The sequence below is a fragment of the Coenobita brevimanus genome, chromosome 60 (genome assembly GCF_032717465.1).
Source record: "Coenobita brevimanus isolate Jiangsu-jjx chromosome 60, ASM3271746v2, whole genome shotgun sequence".
NCBI classification, from domain to species: domain Eukaryota; kingdom Metazoa; phylum Arthropoda; class Malacostraca; order Decapoda; family Coenobitidae; genus Coenobita; species Coenobita brevimanus.
The window spans coordinates 4,412,409-4,438,663 of NC_137013.1; the positions used below are offsets into that span (position 1 = coordinate 4,412,409).

Sequence of the window (26,255 nt, forward strand, 5' to 3'; positions counted from 1 at the left end):
ATGCTCAGGAAGGACAGGTCAGCCAACTTCGAGAAATCAGTCACCACCTACCGCAACATCCATAGTCAACCCCAGTCCAGCATAGAAACGGAGCCTGCACAGTGGACAGCCGAGCGTCTTGATGCAGGTGTCGATGAGTGGTTGAGACAGGACCCTGCGATCTACAATAGCCCTCTAATCCAGTGCCATATGTGAAACAGACACATCCTTAAGTGGTCAGGAATGATGCAACACTGCGTACAACAAAGCAGCAAAAACAACGACGATAGTCCACTTCACATGGTGGGGGAGCTGGAGCTGACGAGAAGGGAGGCGGCGATTGTTGGCTGTAGTGGTAAGGGGATGGTAGTAGAATGACGACCAAAGGTGGAGAGGAGGGAGGTGCTGGGGCAGTTGGTGATAGAGAGATTCAATTACATCTAAATGAGATCAGAACTATTTTTAGTTGACCTTACTCTGTGACCTGTTGGTTGAAAAATGATCTACGGTATTTCGTCCTTGCCTGACCATATCCATTCACCACGTTTGGCCTTATTCTGATCATAAGTGAGCAATTTCGTTCACACACACACACACACACACACACACACACACACACACACACACACACACACACACACACACACACACACACACACATATACCCCAATCATACCGCTTAATGAACAGGGACCAAGGGACACCAACTTTTTCCTAGAGTTACACTTGTCCTAGAATCAAACTTGGGTTTCTCAAGTTGTGAGCTAGGCAGTGGTTGGCAAGTTAATGAAAAACGTCAGCTTCGTTAACCGCTAATCCGTCAAGTAGCTCCGTTAAATCCGCTAATTCCGCCGTTAAATTAACGGAAATTAACCGTTAATCTGCTAGTTTCTTAAAACTTACTTTGGCTAATCACTGATAGTCCGCTAATCTGCTACTTGCTAATTTTTCTTTTTTTGCTTATGAAACTCGGTTTTCTTTTATAAAAGACACTCTTAAAGCTAGAAAAGTTTTATTAATACCCCAAAATATTTAAAAATAAATACAGTTAGAATTCAAAATTAATAGAAATGCAGATGACACAACCACTCAATTAGGTTATCACTAGTCCTCCTCTGTTTCTTCTTTGAGTCCTTCCTCACAGGCAGGCAGTCTCACTTACAGACACCTGAGACAAGGGGATAGACTCTTGCAATGTACTTGATTGAGACGCCATCACTGAGTCTATGATCACTCCACAGTCCAAAGTTCTGTTGGCATAGAGTCACTATGACACTATCGATTTAACGATTTAAATGACGATTTAAAATGCTTCTGACCCACAGTGACCTGTAACAGAACATAAATAACGGATTAACGGAAATCAACGGAAATTTTGACGGAAGCTAAAAAAATTAACGGATTAACGCGTTCACACAAAAAATTAGCTCCATTATTAACGATTAACGCGTTAATGCCCGCCACTGGAGCTAGGCATGGTCACCGCCTACTCAGACAACCACGTTATCTGCGTGTCAGATTCAGGAGTTTATGATTTCATTCTGTGCTACGGAAATTATTGGTCTGTTTTTTTTTTTTTTTTTTTTTTTTTTTTTTCCCTCTCGAGACCGTTTGACACAAATTCCCTGACTCGGACGGCCGAATTCTTAGAAGTGAGAGAGTGAAGATTAAACAAGCCGCACCTCTTGGCGGTCACTTGTTGAATGATAATCTGTAATTGTTGACTGTGATCAAACTGCATTCAGAATTATATTGTCGTCAGCAGCGATACATAAAGGATAAACATGTTGTCATTACCTACAGTACTTCATAAATCATCATCAGAACTGAAGAGTCCTCCACACATTCCCGCTCTCAGTTTAAAAAGCACGGTCCTAAAGTTACCTGTATTTTGCTGGGGGAAGGGGTGATAAGAACACACTCAGCCTGCAACCGACAAGTACTGGGTTCAATTCTGGGTCCGAGTTCGATTCTGGGCATGCATTTCCGTCTCGTAGCCTATGGAAAAGCAAGAATAAGATAGGGGTCTGGATTGTTAATTCGACAGTTGCTCCTTGTAGTCCAAAAATACTGGACTAAGCAAAGTTGATGTCTGTTTTTATGGCCTTTGTGTAGAAAAACGTACAGGTGATGTTAGACGCCTTGAGGCGTTTAATGCAGCGCATATATTCGTTACTCAAGTAATTGAGCCTATAGTAAGTTATTCACTCATTTTATTGTGACACAAGACCACTGCTTCATCTCATATACGACATTTACTTTCTGTAGGCTTTATCATAGGCGCTGATTGTGGCTACCAGGCTACAGTTATTGTTGAACAGACTCCTTTGTCGAGTGGTCCAAGCTGCTTGCATAAGAACTGCAGCCTTAGTGTATCTGATCGATAGTTTCGTAGTTAGTAATGCTAACCATTCGGCCACCGAGGCCATGAGAAAACCTGGAATATATAGGAGTCCTAATTCTCAGTATAAGTTGCAAACCCTTGTATACTCGATTGGCACTAATTATAAGCCATCAACTTTCATTCTTGACGCGGTAAACGCCTCTTATGTGTCATTTGCATCAACCATTTTGAGCACAATATGGTAGACAATAACAGGAAGTAACTAGCTAACTTTTCAGGCAAGCCAAAGGTCCGAATGCAGAGTTGGCTATACTTCAATGGTATCCCCAGAGGGCTTTATTGTCTCAATTACTTTTCAACTGAACCTCCACGTCGTACCAACTCCCCCTCTCTTAGTTATATTACTGTCCTATGCTGATGACCTAGCAACAGCTTCAAAACATTCCAGAACTCACCAAACAGCTAGACAGGGCCAACAATACCCTCACTCATGGAACTTTGACTTATTTTCAACAGTGTTTCACCAAACAACTCAACAACCACATTCTTCACTCTATCCTGACATCCTCAAATCCCCTTCTTTAACTAAACATACTCCTTAGAAAGACTGTCCAATATTCGTGAACTTACTCTAGATGCACACACAAGTTTTCCTCATTACTCAGCCAGCTTCAGGGCAAAAGCACCTTGTAAGCAGAATGCCTTGAAATTCACTGATTGCTTCCCTCGGACAAGAAAAGGCATGACTGAAAACTGCTCATAAACAGTAATTCTGAAGAGCAAAAAATTAGGCGAGCCCAAGATGGATCCTCATCTTAGGTGCCACATAGATGGAAAGGCTTAAAAAAACACACATAACCTTAAGAATAAATACTGGATGTGGATGTACTCCTACTAACATTACTAGTATAAATGACCTGCACCAAGAAATAGAAGTTCCCTCAGTCAGAGACAACATAAGCATGAGAGAAAAAAAAGTTCATCGCTTCAGCACAGGATCTGTTCCAACCATTTAACATTCTTGCTACACCACCCCCACCTCTGCAATGCATGGCTCAATAGTATCCATCCTCCTCCGTTTGGACTACAAGTGCCCTTCGTAGAATTATCCGACGGTAACATTATATTAAATAGGTAAAGTAATTTTTTATGAACATACACCTACAGTACAATGAGTTAACGATTTTTTTTTTTAAGTTTCCAAATGAATGATAGAGCAGCGGGCTTAAAAATAAATTTTAAAAATGAAGCCAAGCTAGGTAAATGCACCGACATCAGCCCATGAAAATGAAGAAATTATTCGACCCAGACAGCGTCCGTAACCCTCTTTACTTTGATATTTGTTTTCTTGTAGCGATGTAATGATTGTTTTACGTAAATAGCTACCCTGCCTTCTTTTCTTCCCAAGTGGTATTCAGCCATAAATTTTCAGCTGTCTTTGTTCACTTATGTTTCACTAATAACGGCAACGTATGTTTTCGCTGAACAGTAAAGACTTCAGCTCATCCATTTTACTAAGTAATTTCCTGCTATTTTTATTATACACCTGAAGATCATTATTAGTAGTTATGCCCCTCTATTTACATTTTATTTCTCTTCAGTCTATATGCGAAACTTTTTTCTCTACCATTCTAGTTCTTTTTTTTTTTTTTTTTTATCAAAACTTATTGTTTCTCCATGAATTACCTGTCGGTGTCTGAGTGGTTGAATCTACACAAAGAGCTATATTTCCCTTGTTTCTACGCGTTTCAGTGTAATTATCCAAATCTGATACTGGAGACTCCTGCATGGATTTGTTACATCTTAGTCCCTTCAACACTTAACACCAAAATATACCCCTTCAATTCACTACCTACTGACAAAGCTAAAGTAAGACTCCCTGCCCACTAAGATGAATCCCATCCCTGCATTACATGGTATTGCACTTGTAGAACCGATCCCAGTTATCAAGGAATAGTATCGCATTATTTTTGTCACCCAGAGGGCAACTGAAGACAATAGACCTGGGCTTGCATTCTCTGCCAGTTCCCTCCGTGGCAGAACACCAAGGACAACAGGGATTCCACCATTCCTGACTTTATTCAACATTTGTTTGCATTCCTACCTTACTTTATGCCTGCCTACCAGCATCATTGCTTCCTATACTGAGATACACAGAGGGATTATCTCGTCTGTCTTTCATGATGTCTGTATCGAAATACCTAACCCGTGAGTCTCTTACATGAATAATATTTCTTGTCTTTATTATCTATATCCAGTGGCTCGCTGGGAAGATTCAGGAAAAATCTGATCTGCAATGTCGCTAAGCCCCTCCCTCTCCACTTGACGTTCCACCTCACTCTCGGATTCATCATGAAAAGCGTCTAATGCTTGATCACATCTCACATTTCCTCAGTTCTTCTTTCTTCCTTTTTAAAGACTGAACCTGGTTGAACCATAATTAACAACACTGCATATCCTCCTGCCTTCCTCTGCACCTTCGTTTCAGTAACCCCTTTACTAACTTTCACAGCTCGACCTCCTCTTTTTTTAGAGCCCACATCTTTTGCTTTTCCTTAAGTAATTAATCTTTAAATTCAAGTTGACTCTTCTGGAGATTTGTTGGAGAGACATCTATTTTGTGTGAAGCCATTGAGAAACTTTCATAATACTGAAAACACTCCACAGTGCATATGCAACATTGGTAATATTATAACTTACAGCTAAATGATCATAACTACTGAATACAAACACAAAAACAAGAAGCGGTGCCAAAGCACAGCAAACCCGTCCCCGACAGTCATTTTTGTGCTGACGTATAAACACAACAGGATATCTAGTCAAAGATGTCGCATATCAAATTTGGAGTAAATCAGGTGAAAATTGACGATTTGATGCCCATTTGAAGATTTAGGCCCAACCCATCTGACATTGACCCCCCTACCGCTAACTGGGAGGTGACCCCCCTGATGTAATGAGGCATGTTATATGATGCAGATTTGAAAGCTGCATCTTTAGGTTTTGGTTTCGTGTCGATATGATGAATTTCAAAGGAGTTATGTAGAAAAAATGCGATTTATTACATTCATTTTTTTTTTTACATTTTTTGGACGTATTGCCTGGGCCTTGGTCCAGTTTGGCCTCAAATTTAATCAGGTAATTGAAAATTATAACCCCTAATCCCTGTAATTTTAGTCAATATCGCACTGGTAGTTTTCGCATAAGGTTGTTACAGGCAGACAGACAGACAGACAGACAGACAAACAAACAGACAAACCGAGTGAAAACAATACCCGTCCCAGAGCACCCCCGGGGCAGGGACGGGTAACAAGTAAACAGCCACAACACTAATGCCAGCCACTAGGTAAGCTAACATAGCCTAACCCTGAGAATCACTATTGCAACACTGAAACCGCAGAAGACCCTAAGTGAGCACAAGATACGTCTAAGATCAAAAGAAAGAACAGGTCAACACCACGCGCACCTAACCAGGTCCCATATTCCCCATGTCGATTACTATTCTGCACTTATGCGAGCTGCTGAGTCGTGGGTGACGCTCGGGCCGTAGCTCACAAACTAACCACATGAGTCTCTTCTAACTGTTCTCAGTCCATTTCTTGGTAAAGAGTGCAGGAAACAACCCAACCTGACTTAGACTAACCGATCCTAACCAAACCTAACCTAACCTAAACCTGCTCGGGTGCCGTACTCCAGCAGACTTTGGGAATATGCAGCTGGGTCCGTGATGACATCAGGAAACTCTGACAGTCTCCCACACTCACTCACTACCTCATGCCCCCACTCTTAACACCATTCCTTATATATCTCTTTTCGTTTTTCTCACTCTTTTCTTTCTTCCTATTTCATCCTCTTTCCTTCCCTCACCCTCCCCTTCCCTCCTTCATTCATCTTTGTATTTACCCTCTCCCTGACCCCCTTTTCTCTTCCTTCACCTTCACCTATCCTCCCTTCCTTATTTTTCTCTGTCCACTCACTGTTTTCTTCATTCTTTCTCACCTAACACTTCATTATCTTCCATCTGTTCATAGTCCTTCCCTTCATCTCAATACATTCTCGTCCTTACTAACAATTTCATTCGTTAATTTTTATTTCTTGTGGACAACTTAACTTTAAGGCTATTGCCGTTGGTGCAAAGTATTTGAAGTATTTGAATAATGATAAATTGTTTGTGTCAGTCTTATTTAGTGAGGCTTGCAAACACATCGAATGTTTGTGAATTTCAGTAGTGTAAGTGTGTTGGTGGTGTCATTATGCTGGTGTTATCACTTGGTTTTGCTACTATGTTACGGTTGTCGGTATTAGTGCTGTTAGTGTGTTAGGTTGTCAGTGTGTTAATGTTGTAAGTATGTTAGTGTTTTCAATGTTATTGTTGTAAGTGTGTTAAAGTTGTCAGTGTTAGCGTTGTCCTTTTGTTAATGTTGTCAGTGTTAGTGTTGTCATTTAGCGTTGTTTGTTAGTGGTGCCAGTGTTAGTGTTGTGTGTTAGTGTTGTGTGTTAGTGTCGTCACTATGTTAGTCTTGTCACTGTACTGAGTTGTTGGTGACAGCACTGTCACTGCTGTTGGTGTGTTAATGACGTCACTGTGTCAGTGTTGCCATTGTTACTGTTGTCTCTGCAATAGTGTTGTCAGTGTGTGTGATTCTTCTGAATCACCCCACAAACATTCCTAGCCAATGTTGGTGGATTTTCCATATAAAAGATTGTGCTCACTGGTCACCTTGACCATCTTCACCTCACCGCACCTCACAGACTCCACGTACCAGGCCGCAAAACACAGCACCAGACTACACTATACCACACCAAACCATACCACAGCATACATTATATGTTTGCACAATATAATTATAATGTTAAACGCAGAAACATGAGTAGTAAAACCACCATATATCATACTGTTTAGAATTTAGAGTGTCTTGATCAGCTTGGCAGGCTATGGTAAACTGGGACAAGACGCCGCCTGGCCACGTGACATCATATTCGGGAAAGTACTCGTTTTCTACTCTCTGCGGACTGATCTTACACTTCTCTTGACCTTCCATCTGACTTGACTAACCTCGCTTAGGCCACATTCACATTGACGCCGGAACCGAACATATTCAAAGGCAAACTGTCCGATCGTGTAGATCAGGATAAAACCTGCAAGTATTTCGTCTCGTTTCACTGGCCATGTGCTGCAACAAACTTTGTTATTGCCATACGCAATGTAGATGCCACTGAGAAACGGAATGGTCAGAAACTGAACCAATGAAATGGACTTTTCTTTGTCCATTTTTTTTTTATCCCAGCATATTTGATCGGACAGTTTGCGCCAGAAGAAGTACATTCTGGCCTCTGTGTGAATGCACCCTTAGAAATCTAAGACGATTCCCAGATAGACGATTCCCGGTTAGACAATTGTTTTTCCAACCGTGCTGTTATTGCCACAACAAACACGCCAATCCTTTAACTTTAATTGATATTTATACTACTTAATGTTTTCATTATTTAAGTTATATAAATTGTTTGTCCCAGTCGGGGAATATCTGCAGAGATTCCATGAGCATTCGTTTCCGTATTATTCTCCTCTGCCATCCAAATTGGCAGTGTAAACAAAGTAGGTACCGGTGTCTGGTCATCCTTGTGTAAGCAAAGTAGGCAGGTAAATTTACCCGGTGACTGAAATGACACGTTACTTAGCTTCATTCCAAGGCTGCACAGTCACTGAGCCGTAATGTTAACTCAAAGTCTTGGCAACACACTCATTTATGAAGGACACTCAAAGGAAAGAACTTAGCTGGTGGCAAACATCACTGGAGGTGTACTTTCAAAGGTTATCTTGACTGTGCAGATACCACATGATTACTGTATCAAATAAAAGTACAGTACAGCAACCCACATAACGTTCATGTATGCCAGATGAAGATGAAGCCTTAATAATCCCCAGCGTGCTAAATCGGCTGTAAATGAAACTGCCAAAATACATTTTTAGAAATGTTTTACACAAAGAACAGCTCAGAACTTATTGATATATATATATATATATATATATATATATATATATATATATATATATATATATATATATATATATATGGAGCACAGAAGCCTCTGTGGTAAAGAGTGCGTTTTCGTACACTGAAGACCGAGGGTTCGCGCCCCGCCAGGGTAATAAACTTTGGGAGCGTTCTTCTGGCCACGTACTGCATTGGCGGACATAAGGGGTGCTGTGGTTGTACCAGTGTCGCACACTATAAAGTATGCTTGCACCCAGTCGGCTTGCGCGAACCGATTGCACTTGGTTCACAGACTACACACACATCCAAAGCCACTCCAACACGACAATTACACTAACAAACACTTCTCACCCTACATACAATCTCTACCAGACAGCCTAAGCCATTTGGTAGAGACACATTGGGTGTATCGTCCCCACTTCAGTCTGGATAGACCGGTCCTGCAGTGGACACTCAAACGGCTGATATATATATATATATATATATATATATATATATATATATATATATATATATATATATATATATATATATATATATATATATATATATATATATATATATGCAAACTAACCACAAGAGAAATGAAAGGAGCGACAGTGAGTACTTTTGTATATTACATCTTCAGACAGAGTGAGACAGAAACGTAGAGGGTAGAGGTCTTTTATGCACACCCGCAGCAGGTAGTGGCACACAGAACAATGGATGACCTGAATTTTTACCTGTGGCTTAACTTAGGGTCACCTGCAGCAGGGAGTGAAACACAACAAAGGATGACCTGAATCTAAAAATGCACGTGACAAAGGAGGAGGGAGTAGGAGGGGAGGAAAGAGGAGTGGGAGGGAGGGGGAAGGGGAGAGGGGGGAGGGAGGAAGGGATAAATACTGCTGCTTAACTTAAGACCTAGAGGATTAATGCTTGGTGTGTCCCACACAAGTGTGACTACACCACCAGGAGATGACAGGGAACAATCACGTGTTAGTCTGGGGGATACTGCTTTAAAATTAATTCAGTTAACAATTTATCACACTTAAAATGACCATAGCTCATGTTTACATTCTTTTCATATGTGCCAGAAATTAGACAAGGTTCTATTACATTTCTTTCATCTAAGCTTTTTGATCTTGCTAGAATCTTGGAGCCTGTCCAGTCAATATGGTGATCACTGGATGCTTTGTGCTGAAGTAAACCACTACTCTGTTGGGCTGTCCTTACACTGTATTTATGTTGTGAGATTCTAGTTTCCAAATCTTTTCCAGATTGTCCTATGTAAAATTTGTTGCAGCTCTTACACGGGATTTTGTAAACAACGCCTGAATTACTGAAAGGGCTGTTCTTGATGAGGGATTTTTTGATGGTGTTCTCATATTTGAATACTACTTGTACATTGAGTTTCCTCAGTATGTGAACAACATCAAGAAAATTTTCATGGAAGGGGAGGACAAGGGTTCTTTGAATGTTCTGGCGATCTGGCTTATTAGTTTTCCCTTCAAGGAATCGTTTCTTGGCTGTATTGTGGCACTGAGTTAGTATGCTTTGTGGATATTTTAGCTTCTTTCCAATTCTCGGAATCATTTTTAGTTCATCATCTAAAAATTCTGGGTCTGAAATTCTATATGCTCTTAGGTACATGGAATATGAACACAGATCTTTTTACATTAATATGATGGTTTGAATAGTAATGAACATATGACATAATATTTGTAGGTTTTCTGTATACCTTAGTCTTCAAAACATTTTGGTCCCTGATAACTTTTACATCCAAAAATGGCAATTCATTATCCATTTCCATCTCATGAGTAGATTTAATCGATGGAACTAACGAATTTAATTGCAGGAGAAATTCATCAATGGAAAGACTGTTAGGCCAGAAGCACAGGATATCATCAACGTATCGGAGCCAAACTATGTTTTGCTCCTTTATGGAGGTCAGTAAATGTTTCTCAAAGTATTCAATGTAAATATTTGCCAGAACTGGGGAGAGGGGATTACCCATGCCCATACCAAATTTTTGTGTGTAAAATTTACCTTCAGAGGTAAAAGAAGAGTTCACAATGCACAATTTAATTAGCTTGATAATGTTTTCAGAGGGAATACCATCAGTGTTACTACCCAGAATGCTTGGCAGGAAAGTTAAAACATCGTCAACAGGGACATTTGTGAATAATGATTTAACATCAAAGCTGACTAATTTGTTGGGGTACATGACATTTAGAGATTTTAACTTTCTTACCAAATCCTCATTGTTTTGTACAAATGAATCAGAGATAGTGCCTACAACAGGGGACAACAGTGTTACAAGCCACTTGGAGAGCTTGTATGTCGTAGAGCCTACAGAGCTTACAATTGGCCTGATGGGGTTGTTTGGTTTGTGAGTTTTAATCAAGCCATACATATATGGTGCAGATGGATTTTGCACAGAGAACTGTTTGATCAAGTCATCCCTTCCTCTTAGCAAAGTTTTGATTTCTTTATGGAATTTTCTACTTTGTTTTCCAGTTGGATCACTTTTTAGTTCACTGTAGGTGTTGGTGTCACGCAACAGTTCACTCACTTTTTCCTTGTATTCACATTTGTTCATGCCTACTACAGCGCTGCTTTTATCAGCTGTAGTTATATGCGGGGAGTCATCTTTTTTCAATTTGTCCAAGGCATTCACAAATCTTTTAGGAGCAGGGTTGTTATTTTTCTTAAACATTGCCCCATATAAAATACCACGAATAATCTCACTATTTTCACTTGATTGTTTTTCCATTTGAAACAAGGACTTTCCAACCTGCACTGGGTTTATCTTCTTGCCATAAGACAACGATAAACCATAACCTAGGGCACATAGGGTATCCCGATCTAATTCTTTAGATGACAGGTTTATGACGCAATCTGGATTCATATGTAAGTTCCAATAACTGTTTTCAATCAGTCCTTTTAATTTCTGTTCATGTTTAAGTTTCACACCAATAGTTTCATTGGTGAGAACTTGATAACAGTGAGAGAAAACTGTGTGTTGATTTTCCGGTGTTAGTATGTTTCTAATACACTGTTTCTTGGTGTCCGAAATTTTAAATTTGCTATTTGTTACTTCTTTGGTTTTGGCAATGGATCTTGTCAGGGTAAGCTTCTCGTAATCTCCAAATGGCTGTTCGTCCACGTTGATGAGTCGATCCGGCAGAAGAGACTTAGGTGTCTAGAGGAGCAAGTAATACCTAAGTCTCTTCTGCCGGATCGACTCATCAACGTGGACGAACAGCCATTTGGAGATTACGAGAAGCTTACCCTGACAAGATCCATTGCCAAAACCAGAGAAGTAACAAATAGCAAATTTAAAATTTCGGACACCAAGAAACAGTGTATTAGAAACATACTAATACCGGAAAATCAACACACAGTTTTCTCTCACTGTTATCAAGTTCTCACCAATGAAACTATTGGTGTGAAACTTAAACATGAACAGAAATTAAAAGGACTGATTGAAAACAGTTATTGGAACTTACATATGAATCCAGATTGCGTCATAAACCTGTCATCTAAAGAATTAGATCGGGATACCTTATGTGCCCTAGGTTATGGTTTATCGTTGTCTTATGGCAAGAAGATAAACCCAGTGCAGGTTGGAAAGTCCTTGTTTCAAATGGAAAAACAATCAAGTGAAAATAGTGAGATTATTCGTGGCATTTTATATGGGGCAATGTTTAAGAAAAATAACAACCCTGCTCCTAAAAGATTTGTGAATGCCTTGGACAAATTGAAAAAAGATGACTCCCCGCATATAACTACAGCTGATAAAAGCAGCGCTGTAGTAGGCATGAACAAATGTGACTACAAGGAAAAAGTGAGTGAACTGTTGCGTGACACCAACACCTACAGTGAACTAAAAAGTGATCCAACTGGAAAACAAAGTAGAAAATTCCATAAAGAAATCAAAACTTTGCTAAGAGGAAGGGATGACTTGATCAAACAGTTCTCTGTGCAAAATCCATCTGCACCATATATGTATGGCTTGATTAAAACTCACAAACCAAACAACCCCATCAGGCCAATTGTAAGCTCTGTAGGCTCTACGACATACAAGCTCTCCAAGTGGCTTGTAACACTGTTGTCCCCTGTTGTAGGCACTATCTCTGATTCATTTGTACAAAACAATGAGGATTTGGTAAGAAAGTTAAAATCTCTAAATGTCATGTACCCCTACAAATTAGTCAGCTTTGATGTTAAATCATTATTCACAAATGTCCCTGTTGACGATGTTTTAACTTTCCTGCCAAGCATTCTGGGTAGTAACACTGATGGTATTCCCTCTGAAAACATTATCAAGCTAATTAAATTGTGCATTGTGAACTCTTCTTTTACCTCTGAAGGTAAATTTTACACACAAAAATTTGGTATGGGCATGGGTAATCCCCTCTCCCCAGTTCTGGCAAATATTTACATTGCATACTTTGAGAAACATTTACTGACCTCCATAAAGGAGCAAAACATAGTTTGGCTCCGATACGTTGATGATATCCTGTGCTTCTGGCCTAACAGTCTTCCCATTGATGAATTTCTCCTGCAATTAAATTCGTTAGTTCCATCGATTAAATCTACTCATGAGATGGAAATGGATAATGAATTGCCATTTTTGGATGTAAAAGTTATCAGGGACCAAAATGTTTTGAAGACTAAGGTATACAGAAAACCTACAAATATTATGTCATATGTTCATTACTATTCAAACCATCATATTAATGTAAAAAGATCTGTGTTCATATTCCATGTACCTAAGAGCATATAGAATTTCAGACCCAGAATTTTTAGATGATGAACTAAAAATGATTCCGAATATTGGAAAGAAGCTAAAATATCCACAAAGCATACTAACTCAGTGCCACAATACAGCCAAGAAACGATTCCTTGAAGGGAAAACTAATAAGCCAGATCGCCAGAACATTCAAAGACCCCTTGTCCTCACCTTCCATGAAAATTTTCTTGATATTGTTCACATACTGAGGAAACTCAATGTACAATTAGTATTCAAATATGAGAACACCATCAAAAAATCCCTCATCAAGAACAGCCCTTTCAGTAATTCAGGCATTGTTTACAAAATCCCGTGTAAGAGCTGTAACAAATTTTACATAGGACAATCTGGAAAAGATTTGGAAACTAGAATCTCACAACATAAATACAGTGTAAGGACAGCCCAACAGAGTAGTGGTTTACTTCAGCACAAAGCATCCAGTGATCACCATATTGACTGGACAGGCTCCAAGATTCTAGCAAGATCAAAAAGCTTAGATGAAAGAAATGTAATAGAACCTTGTCTAATTTCTGGCACATATGAAAAGAATGTAAACATGAGCTATGGTCATTTTAAGTGTGATAAATTGTTAACTGAATTAATTTTAAAGCAGTATCCCCCAGACTAACACATGATTGTTCCCTGTCATCTCCTGGTGGTGTAGTCACACTTGTGTGGGACACACCAAGCATTAATCCTCTAGGTCTTAAGTTAAGCAGCAGTATTTATCCCTTCCTCCCTCCCCCCTCTCCCCTTCCCCCTCCCTCCCACTCCCCTTTCCTCCCATCCTACTCCCTCCTCCTTTGTCACGTGCATTTTTAGATTCAGATCATCCTTTGTTGTATTTCACTCCCTGCTGCAGGTGACCCTAAGTTAAGCCGCAGGTAAAAATTCAGGTCATCCATTGTTCTGTGTGCCACTACCTGCTGCGGGTGTGCATAAAAGACCTCTACCCTCTACGTTTCTGTCTCACTCTGTCTGAAGATGTCTATCTATCTATATACCTAGGCTGCTTCCCCCAAGGAAAGGGAGGTAGCCGAGACAGGACGACTCACTCTCCATTTACTCATCCATTCAAACACATTCATTCGCATCTTAGCCCCAAAGGGGAGAACGGACAGATCCTCACCGCATCACACCGCACAAGGGTCAACTGCGCAATGCAAGCAGTGACATCCACAGCAGGGCCCGACAGCAGAACTGGTTTACCCCTGCCACATCATAACAGACCCATCCCCTTACCCGCACCTGACCTGACTAGCTGATCAGACAGTGAGTACTTTTGTATATTACATCTTCAGACTAGTCTGATCAGCTAGTCTGAAGATGTAATATACAAAAGTACTCACTGTCGCTCCTTTCATTTCTCCTGTGGTTAGTTTGCATACATATCTTCACAGTGAAGTGAAGTCTCTGCATGTATATATATATATATATATATATATATATATATATATATATATATATATATATATATATATATATATACCAGCAGGGGTACCCACCACTGCTGGGCCAAAAAGGCGAACGCAGTAATCCTATTTGTTGTAGTGCAATCTTTTTTTTCCACTCAGAATGACCATGTACCTCTTATACTTTAGAAGAGGGAGTATAAGAGGTACAGGAACATTCTATTTCAGCTTTCGCAGACTAATGCGCAGTATTTGTGCTCTCTTGTTTACTATTACTGGTGACCTCAAATGACCTCGGAGGTCAACCTCACATAGGCTATGTCTGAACTGGAGGTCATGTGAGTCTCCATGGCAAAAATTGGCCTGCTGGGTCCAATCATTCGGGCGTGACCTCAAATGACCTCGGAGGTCAACTTCACGTAGCCTATGTCCGAACTGGAGGTCAAGTGAGTCTCCATGCCAAAAATTGGGATGCCGGGTCCAGTCGTTCAAGCGTATAATACCGGTGACCTCCAACCATTGATCTCAAAGGACCTCGGAGGTCAACCTCACATAACCTATGTCCTGACTGGAGGTCATGTTTTTTTTTTATGTGAAGAAGAAGGAACCAAAGGCCATGAGCCCGCAATAACAGTTCCCTCAAAGAGAAAAACAAAATACAATAGAGAGCCAAATTCAAGATCCGATCATTTCGAGATACCTGGACACACTGCGTTTGAAAGACTGGACATCACAGGCAGCAGGAAATACAGACAGAGGGAGACAGTTCCAGAGTTGACCTGTTGCATAAATGAAAGACTGGGAGTAACGGTTCACTCTTGCATTAGAGAGTTGGACAGAAAAGGGAAGAGAGTTTGCTGCCAGACAGATGCTACGCGCCCGTCGTAGAGGTGGAGGAATGCATGCAAACAGTTCAGAGGAGCAGTGACCATTAAAGTAGCGTTAGAAAAGAAATAAAGATGCAACAGTGCGGCGAAGAGACAGAGGTTGAAGGGAGTCAGTAAGAGGAGGAGAGTTAATGAGACGAAAAGCCTTTGACTCCACCCTATTGAGAAGAACTGTATGTGAGGAGCCTCCCCACACATGAGAGTTGTACTCCACACAGGGGCGGATAAAACCCCTGTATAGATTCAACAATTGTGCAGGGGTAAAGAAAGACCGGAGTTGGCTCAGCACACCCTATCTCTTGGAAGCAGATTTTACAAGAGATATATGATCTTCCAAAGATAAGTCCCGAGCAAATGAAACCCCAAGCATGTTCAAAGATGATGCAGGATTAAGCTGAATATTATTAAACATTAGTGGGTATACCTGTGGAAGATTTTGACGGGTTGATAGGTGTAAGAACTGAGTTTTAGATGCATTAAAAACAACCATATTATTTTTACCCCAGTCAGAGATGCGACCCAAGTCAGACATTAGGTGTGCCATAGCCTCATCCCTTGTTTGTTGAAGTAACTGCTGAGATGGGCGTTGCAGGAACCAAATGGAAAGGTGAAGGGTGGAGTCATCAACGTATGAGTGGATAGGGTTAGATGTACAGCTTAGAAGGTCATTGATGAATAAAAGGAAGAGAGTTGGCAATAGGACAGAGCCCTGAGGAACACCACTGTTAATAGATCTAGGAGAAGAACGATGGCCGTCTACAACAGCGGCTATAGAACGACCAGAAAGGAAGGTAGAGATGAAGGCACAGATAGAAGAATAGAAACCATATGAGGGCAATTTGGAAATTAAAGATTTATGCCAGACTCAATCGAAAGCCTTTGAGATGTCAAGTACAATGGCAAAGCTTTCGCCAAAGTCCCGAAAGGAGGATGACCAGGAGTCTGAAAGGTAGGTGAGAAGATCGCCAGTGGAGCGTCCCTGACAGAACCTGTACTGACGATCAGAAAGAAGGTTGTGATAGGAAAGATGCCTAAAAAATTTTCTATTGAGAATTGACCCGAAAACTTTTGAAATACAGGACGTTAAAGCAATTGGACGATAGTTAGAGGGTTGGGAGTGGTCACCCTTCTTTGGAACTGGCTGAATAAGAGCAAACTTCCAGCAAGAAGGAAAGGTACAAGTTGACAGACAAAGGCGAAAGAGTTTGCCTAGGCAGGGTGTAAGCACAGAAGTATAGTTCTTGAGAACAACAGGAGGGACTCCATCAGGCCCATATGCCTTGTTAGTATTGAGACCAGTGATAGCAGAAAATACATCAACTGAAGAAATTTTAATGTCAGCCATGAGGAAGTCAGAGGGGGGAAGTGATGGAGGAACAGCACCAGAATCGTCTAAGGTGGAATTGGAGGAGAAAGTCTGAGCGAATTGATCTGCTTTATCAGTAGAAGAAATAGCTACAGAACCATCAGAGTAGAAAAGAGGAGGGAAGGATGATGAGGTAAAGTTGTTAGAAAGACTTTTGGCAAGGTGCCAGAAGGAGCGGGAAGAATTCGAGTTGGAGAGTTGAGAGCATTTAGTACGGATGAAATTATTTTTAGCAGAGAGAAGAACAGATTTAGTACAATTCCGGGCAGAAACGTAAAGATGATGTGATTCAGGGGTGGGTTGGCTCCGGTACCTTTTATAGGTCCTTTCCTTGTTGCGGACAGCATTAGAACAAGCGTGATTAAACCAAGGCTTTCTTGCGTTAGTCAAAGGATATGAGAAAGGAATGTATGCTTCCATCGTTGATGTAAGATAGTCGAAGAATTTTTGATAGTCAGTAGAATTAGGGGATATGTAAACAGCCCGATATATTTAGTCAGAGAATGACAGGAAAGCCGAAACCAGAGTGTAGAGAATTCAGAAGAATCGAGTTTGGAACACGAGAGCAAGATAAGTTGTTGCGTATATATACACAACTGCCACCTTTGGCTTTGAAATGAGTATAGAGAAAGTAGGAGGATACAGAAAAGGGTTTGCTGTCAGTTGCCTCAGACAGCTGAGTCTCAGTTAGAAAAAGAAGGTGAGGTTTAGAGGAGGAGAGGTGGTGCTCAACAGAGCGAAAGTTAGAGGAAACGCCACGATTGTTGCAGAAATGAAGAAGAGAGTCAGACAGTGGTTCCAGGCACCTCGAGTCGTCACCGGGAAAGGGGCGGATGGTGGGGGCATTGATGGTCCCCCTGGGGACTCCGAGGCTGGGTGATGAGATGCCATAATTTTGAATTTTGGAAAAGGAAGTGTAGTGTGTAATGTGCATGTAGTTTGGTGTAGATAGTTAGAGAAATTTGTATTGGAGAGCATGCTGGCCTACTCTCTGTGTAACTGAGACACTGAAAAAGTTCAGCAAAAGGGGATGGTCAAGAACTAGTCCTAAGGGCTGATGAAACGGGAGCTCCTGCACTCCCTGTCATCAGCTTTCCATCCACCTCGGGAGTTCTGCCCTGCTCGACTGGTGCTACAGTCTACTCCTCAAAAATTGGGCTGCAGAGGTACCCGGCGTTGCTCGGGCCAAAAAGGCGAACATTGCCTATGACCTCAAATGAGCCAGCTCTGACTTTTAACACCTCTAAAACCATCCTTGGGTCACCCTGATTGAGAATATGTATGGGTCTGAGGGTCTCTGGCCCTTGGTTTGGGCGTGATTAAATGACCAACAAACAAACAAACAATGTGGTTCTTATATATATATATATATATATATATATATATATATACAGAGAGAGACAGAGAGAGACAGAATCAGACATATAGATAGACAGATAGATAAATTGATAGGTGGATATGTACAGTATACACACACACATAGATAGATAGATAGATAGATAGATATAGATATATAGCTATATAATAAAAAGAATGTAGTAAATACTTTTCCAGATACTATCATACTATTTTTCGGCCCTCCTCAGGCCATCATCAGGTACTGAAGTTGTCCTATATTGTCAGCAATGACATCATAAATTTATATATATATATATATATATATATATATATATATATATATATATATATATATATCATCATCATCCTCAGCCGTTGAGGTCCACTGCAGGACCGGCTTATCACTACCGAAGCAGGGACGATACAGCTAATGTATCTCTACCAAGTGGCTTAGGCTGTCTGGTAGAGACTGTATGTAGGGTGAGAAGTGCTTGTAAGTGTAATTGTAGTGTTGTTGTGGCTTTGGATGTGTGTGTAGTCTGTGAACCAAGTGTAATCGGCCAGCCTTAAGCCGATTGGGTGCAAGCATACTAGTATGCAACACTGGTTCAACCACAGCACCCCTTGTGTCCGCCAAAGTAGCAAGTGGCTTGGTGAACGCTTCCCAAAGTTTTTACAACTCTGGCGGGAGGCGAACCCGCGCTCACCAGCGTGCGATATATATATATATATCACTAGCCAAGCAGGGAAGTACTCCCAAGGTGGATGGAAAGGTGATGACAGGGAGAGCTGGAGCTCCCGTTTCATCAGCCCTCAGGACTAGTTCCTGACCATCCCCCTTTGCTGAACTTTTTCAGTGTCTCAGTAACACAGAGAGTAGGCCTGCATGCTCTCCAATACAAGTTTCTCTAACTATCATCACTAAACTACATGCACAGTACACATGACACTTTCTTTTCAAAATAAGATAAAATAAAACTGGTACAAAACAACAATGCCTCGGAGTCCCCAGGGGGGGGGGACCCTAAATGCCCCTACCATCCGCCCCTCTCCCGGTATACGACACTGAGTTGCCTGGATCCACTGTCTGACTCACTTCTTCTTCATTTCTGCAACATTCGCGGCCTTTCCTCTAACTTTCAATCTGTTGAACACCACCTCTCCTCCTCTAAACCTCACCTTCTCTTTCTTCCTGAGACTCAGCTGTCTGAGGCAACTGACAGCAAACCCTTCTCTGTATCCTCCTACTTTCTCTATACTCATTTCAAAGCCAAAGGTGGATGCTGCATATATGTACGTGACGACCTATCTTGCTCTCGTGTTCCTGAACTTGATTCTTCTGAATTCTCTACTCTCTGGCTTCAGCTCTCTTGTCATTCTCTGACTAAATATATCTGCACTGTTTACTTATCTCCTAACTTTACTATCAAAAATTCTTAGACTATCTTACTTCTACGATGGAACACATTCTATCCATTTCTCCTTTCTCTGAAATCTCCATTCTAGGAGATTTCAATGTTTACCACCACCTTTGGCTCTCCTCTCCTTTCACTGATCCAGCTGGTGAACAAGCCTTCATCTTTTCTATCCTTAATTATATAGAGCAGCTTGTACAGCACCCTACCTGTATCACTGACTGCCTTGGAGAGAGCTCCAACATACTTGACCTCTTCCTTACATCTAATCCTTCTGCTTACACTGTTAATCTTTTCTCTTCGTTGGGCTCCTCCAATCATAACCTTGTTACTTTAACCTATCCTATTGCTCTGGTATGGCCTGTGGACCCTCCAAAGAAAGGTTGTCTGTGGCACTTTGGAGCTGCAGATTGGGAGGCCCTCAGGCAGTACTTCCTTGATTTTCCCTGGAATGATTATTGCTTTCATTGCAGGGAGCCATATGAGTGTGCCTTGCATATTACGGAGGTTATTCTCTCAGGCATGGAAGCATACATTCATTCCTCACATCCTTTGACTAATGCAAGAAAGCCTTGGTTTAATCACGCTTGTTCTAATGCTGTCCACAACTGGGAGAGGGCCTATAAAAGGTACCGGAGCCAACTCATCACTGAGTCACATCTTTTTTATGTTTCTGCCTGGAATAGTGCTAAGTCTGTTCTTCGCTCTGCAAAAAATAATTTCATCCGTTCTAAATCCTCTCAATTCTCCAACTCGAATTATTCCCGCTCCTTTTGGCACCTTGCCAAAAACCTTTCTAACAACTTTACCTCATCATCCTTCCCTCTTCTTTTCTACTCTGATGGCTCTGTAGCTATTTCTTCTACTGATAAAGCAGATCTCTTCGCTCAGACTTTCTCCTCCAATTCCACCTTAGACGATTCCGGTGTCGTGCCTCCCTCACTTCCTCCCTCTGACTTCCTCATGGCTGACATTAAAATTTGTTCAGCTGATGTATTTTCTGCCATCACAGGCCTCAATACTAACAAGGCATATGGGCCTGATGGGCTCCCTCCTGTTGTCCTCAAGAACTGTGCTTCTCTGCTTACACCCTGCCAAGGTAAACTCTTTCGCTTTTGTCTCTCTACTTGTAACTTTCCTTCTTGTTGGAAGTTGGCTCTCATTCAGCCGGTCCCAAAGAAGGGTGACCACTCCCAACCCTCTAACTATCGTCCAGTTGCTTTAACGTCCTGCATTTCAAAAGTTTCGAGTCAATTTTTAATAGAAAAATTTTAAAGCATCTTTCCTATCACAACCTTCTTTTTGATCGTCAGTATGGGTTCCGTCAGGGACGCTCCACTGGCGATCTTCTCACCTACCTTTCAGATGCCTGGTCATCCTCCTTTCGGGACTTCGGCGAAAGCTTTGCCATTGCACTTGACATCTCAAAGGCTTTCGATCGAGTCTCTCATAAATCTTTAATTTCCAAAATGCCCTCTTACTGTTTTTATCCTTCTATCTGTGCCTTCATCTATAGCTTCCTTTCCGGTCGTTCTATAGCTGCTGTTGTAGACGGCCATCGTTCTTCTCCTAGAACTATTAACAGTGGTGTTCCTCAGGGCTATGTTCTATCACCAACTCTCTTCCTTTTATTCATCAATGATCTTCTAAGCTGTACATCTAACCCTATCCACTCATACGCTGATGATTCCACCCTTCACCTATCCATTCGGTTCCCGCAACGTCCATCTCAGCAGTTACTTCAACAAACAAGGGATGAGGCCATGGCACACCTAATGTCTCACTTGGCTCGTATCTCTGACTGGAGTAAAAATAATCTTGTTGTTTTTAATGCATCAAAGACTCTGTTTTTACACCTATCAACCTGTCAAAATCTTCCACAGGAATGCCCACTAATGTTTAATAATATCCAGCTCAATCCTGCATCATCCTTGAACATACCTGGGATTTTATTCACACGGGACTTATCTTGGAAAGATCATATTGCATCTTTTGTGAAATCTGCTTCCAAGAGATTGGGGTGTGCTAAGCCGACTCCGTGCCTTCTTTACTCCTGCACAGTTGTTGACTTTATACACGAGTTTTATTCGCCCCTGTTTAGAGTACAACTCTCATGTGTGGGGAGGCTCCCCACATACAGCTCTTCTCAATAGGGTGGAGTCAAAGGCTATTCGTCTCATCAACTCTCCTCCTCTTACTGGCTCCCTTCAACCTTTGTCTCTTCACCGCGCTGTTGCCTCTTTATCTCTTTTCTATTGCTACTTCAATGCTCACTGCTCCTCTGAACTGTCTGCTTGCATCCCTCCACCTCTACGACGGCCGCGTAGCACCCGTCTAGCAGAAAACTCTCATCCTTTTGCTGTCCAACTCTCTGATACAAGAGTTAACCGTTACTCTCATTCATTTATTTATGCAACAGGTCAACTGTAGAGCTGTTTCCCTCTGTTTGTATTTCTTACTTCCTATGATCTCCCGTCTTTCAAACGCAGTGTGTCAAGTCATCTCGAAATAAATTGATCTTGAATTTGGCTGTTTTTGGTATTGTTTTTGTTCCTTTCTTGGAAGGAACGTTAATGCGGGCTCAGCCTTTGGTTCCTTCTTCCTCGCAATATATATATATATATATATATATATATATATATATATATATATATATATATATATATATATATATGGATCCTCTGTGGAACAGTGGTAAAAGTGTGCGTTTTCGTACACTGAAGAACGAGGGTTCGCGCCCTGCTAGGGTGATAAACATTGGGAGCGTTCTTCTGGCCACGTACTTCATTGGCGGACACAAAGGGTGCTGTGGTTGAACCAGTGCCGCATACTGTAAAGTATGCTTGCACCCAGTTGGCTTGCCCGGGCCGATTACACTTGGTTCACAGACTACACAAACATCCAAAGCCACTACAACACTACAATTACACTTACAAGCACTTCTCACCCCACATACAATCTCTACCAGACAGCCTAAGCCACTTGGTAGAGATACATTGGCTGTATCATCCCCACTTCGGTCGGGATAGGTCGGTCCTGCAGAGGACACCCAAACGGCTGATGAGATTTTATATATATATATATATATATATATATATATATATATATATATATATATATATATATATATATATATATATATATATAATGTGTGTGTGTGTGTCTCTCTGCACGCCCTGTAATATGTTTACTATGCAGAGTAGCAGCAATTAAAAAGTAGCTTTAAGTTTCTGCTTATGATTATAATATGTATGTACGCAGGATCGTGAGATGAGGAAGGGAAGCAGATGCAGCACCCTGCCTAATGTGGGTTTCTTCATGGCTGCTGTCTCCTCCTTCTTTTATTCCATCGCTTCAGTGATTGTAAAGGTTAGTGTCATGTAAAGTTACAATTTTCAACAACCCTATCACAACCTAATCAGTGATTTGTAATATCATGTTAGGCTATATTGTGTCAAGAAATTCAGTCCAAACTTGTTAGTATGATGCTGTGATGTACAACTTCTGTTTTGCGCTGACAGATGCTGGTGGAAGAGAGCCTGCTTGTGATAGTGATGTTTCGGTTTGTAATTGTTCTGCTCCTAACACTGCCGCTGTTGGTTTGTTCTGGTAATCAACTCTTCCCAAGAGGTCAGCGCTTCATGCTGGTGCTGCGAGGGATGCTTGCAACCATCACAGCAGTCCTACAATACTATGCCTTCAAACATATGCCACTGGCTGATGCCTCCGTCATCATATTCAGTGTCCCTGTGTTTGTGGCCGTGTTTGCACTGATTTTCCTTGGTGAGCCGTGTGGCCTTCTCCAAAGTGGGGTCATTGTCATCACGTCCATCGGTGTTGTAATCATCGCTCGACCTCCTCTGCTCTTTGGGTCATATTCAGAAGCATACACTGCAGAGAACTGGTGGGGCATAGCAGCTGCCATTGCTAGCGCTGCAGTAGCAGGCTCCTCTTATATAATAATAAAGAAGCTTAAAGACATCCACTTTTCTGTTCAAATGTTTTGTTCATTTGCTGTAACATTCTTAATAACATTATCTCTGGCTTACGTAAGTGGTGACTTGTGTGTCCCTCACTGTGGCAAGAATCGCTACTTGGCTGTTGCCTTTGGTGTCCTCAGTTTTGCAGATCTAGTTACCTTCACAATGGCACTGCAGCTGGAGCAGGCAGGGACGGTGTCCGTAATCAGAGCAGGAGACGTGCTGTTCGCCTTTGTATGGCAAGCAGTATTCTTCAACAAGTTGCCTGATCTACTGAGCCTGCTAGGTGCTCTGCTAATCACGGCCGGGGTTGTGATCATGGGTCTGCATAAATGGCTATTTTCTCTGCCTGAATCCTCAGCCTTGCATTGCTGGGTGAAGGGCTTCAACAAATAATATCATTCATAGAAATTAATTCTTATTATTTTTTTTTTTTTTTTAATATTCACTATGCAACGATTTAAACTGTAAAACTATACCTGTAGCTGTACATATGCTGTCTGCTACAGGACTGGACCTTCTCGAAGGGCGAATGGTGGTCAGAATTAACTCTTCCCATGCTGACAAAGAACGAATGAAGAAGTGGTATCTATTGGAAAAGTTATACATGGGAATGTAATGGCTATGCTTGTGTAGGTAATAGTCTGTATATGTCATCAGTAGTACTGAGAGGGTGCAAACATATGTAGGTATGTGTACCGGCATACTTCCAAATCCTAAATTAAATGTAAGTCAGAGCAAAGATTTCGAACCTTAGATGCAGGACACACGTAAAATTCGTTTGGAACATGGTACCACAACTCCACCACGGAGCAAAGTACTTTAACTAACTCTGCTCGGAAAGGAAGATGGTACATTTTGCATTTTATTAAATGTTTAGTAAAACTTGAAGGCTGTAAAATTGTCCAAGGACAATTTTGATAAAGAAAAGCTTCCCACAGCCATTGCCTATTAAAAACCAAACTATAAAGGGATTTTCAGTTCAAGGTTGCTGATCAGCATGTAACTTTGGTCATCAATTTCTTTATATCCACCAAATTTGGTGGCTCTAGCTTTAGTCTTTCACGTAAAATCAGGTGCCTTCTCTGTCTTCCGGAGTGGTAAAAAATCTTGGGCCGTAGGCGATCTCATAGAATAATGATCCTATATGGACTACATTAAATACTACATTCTGACCATGTCCCAGGCATATGCCATAAAAATTTCAGTCCTCTAACTTAACCGGTTCTTGATCTTTAGGGTCACTTTTTTACGGATCCTTTCAGGGTTCAGCTAGTCGGATCACGATGATATTTGGTCAGATAAAGCGGCCAACCAGTACTATAATATGGCAAAGAATGAAGGTTGTAGCTCAAACGGTATGCGAATGGCAGTGACTTTGATCTTCCCTAGCATAATTATAATATTTACAAAAACAAGAAAAGTTTTCACAGGGATGTGGGAAGTTTTAATGCATCAATAAAACACAGTCCCATGCACGAGTACTGAGTTGAAATGAGATGAAAGAGAAAACTATGTGTTTTTCATCTGACTTCAGGAGACTCATCTCAAGCCAGTGCATGGCCTGAAGGGCACTTTGTATCTGGTACAGCTGGGGCATCTTTGTTAGTCAGTCAGTAAGAGAAGGGAATGTGCTTGTATGTTTCCATGACCTAGAGAATGACTTCCGTAACACACGAACCACACTCAGATGGTTCGCGGCCATGGAGGCAATAATAATGGCAGGGAAAAATCAAGTCCGAGAGTCTCCCAGTCTATAGCTCTGAAGTGCCACAAATGCTGCTTTTTGGAAGGGCCCACAAGCCTTACTGGGGCAACGGGATTACGACTGTGATCAGAGGAGCCAAACGGAAAGAAAAGATTAAAGGAGTAAGCAGAATGATTAGTTGTATGAAAAAGACCAAGAATGTTGGAACTCACTCAACATGGTTAGGGATATGGGTAGGGTGCTTTAAAAGCTGCACCAGCAAATTAAAAATTGGAAAGATGTAATCTTGTGGATCAGTGAATAGAGCCAAATGTGGTGGTGAACATTGAAGTCCCCTTATATGGTATATCAGGGAAGAGTGAAATGGAAAGAATGTGCTATATATAAGAAATAAGATAGTTACAGAATTTTGTGCTGTAGGTATTACTCAGGGATAAGTATACAACATAGGCATATTTTGTCCGAGAATGACAGGACAGCCGAAGCAAGAATATAGAGAATTCGAAGGATTGAAATTCAGGAACACAAGGGAAAGATACGTTGTTGTGTACATACGTAGAGCAACCACATTTGGTTTTGAAAAGTGTATAGAGAAAGTAGGGAAATATATACTCGTGGAAGAATTTTTTCAGTCACCTCAGAAAGCTGTCTCAGTGAGAACAGACGGTGAGGTTATTCTGCATGTATTTGTCAACTATCGTGACCACATTAACCTAAATTCACTGTCGCTCCCACACCATTGCAGTGGGACCGAGGTGGACCAGCAGCGGCGAGGTGGATAAGAGTCATCATTCCTAAAGGTGTTTAATCGATTTGGTGATATATATATATATATATATACACACACACACACACACACACACGCACAGAGTTAGGTAGGTTGATAGGTAATTATACACAACGATTACCCAAAAAAGAACAGTCTTTACGGCAATATGGTAAAGGTTACCAATATACTCATTGCAATATTGTGTTCCTCAGAGAAAGAATAAAACATTGATATTGCAACTTCACATATAATTTGACCATTACAACTTAGTCTCTCCACAGATGTTT

The 26,255-nt window shown here is 41.1% G+C and overlaps 1 protein-coding gene across 1 annotated transcript; it reads left to right on the plus strand.

Annotated features, from left to right (window-relative positions):
• Window positions 1-23,887, plus strand: LOC145403062 (solute carrier family 35 member G1-like). The gene is made up of 4 exons (XM_080274902.1): window positions 1-127; window positions 2,095-2,174; window positions 22,773-22,880; window positions 23,033-23,887. Exons 1-4 carry the CDS (start codon window positions 1-3, stop codon window positions 23,885-23,887), a joined length of 1,170 nt encoding a protein of 389 aa, XP_080131028.1.
• Window positions 23,888-26,255: the final 2,368 nt, after the last annotated feature.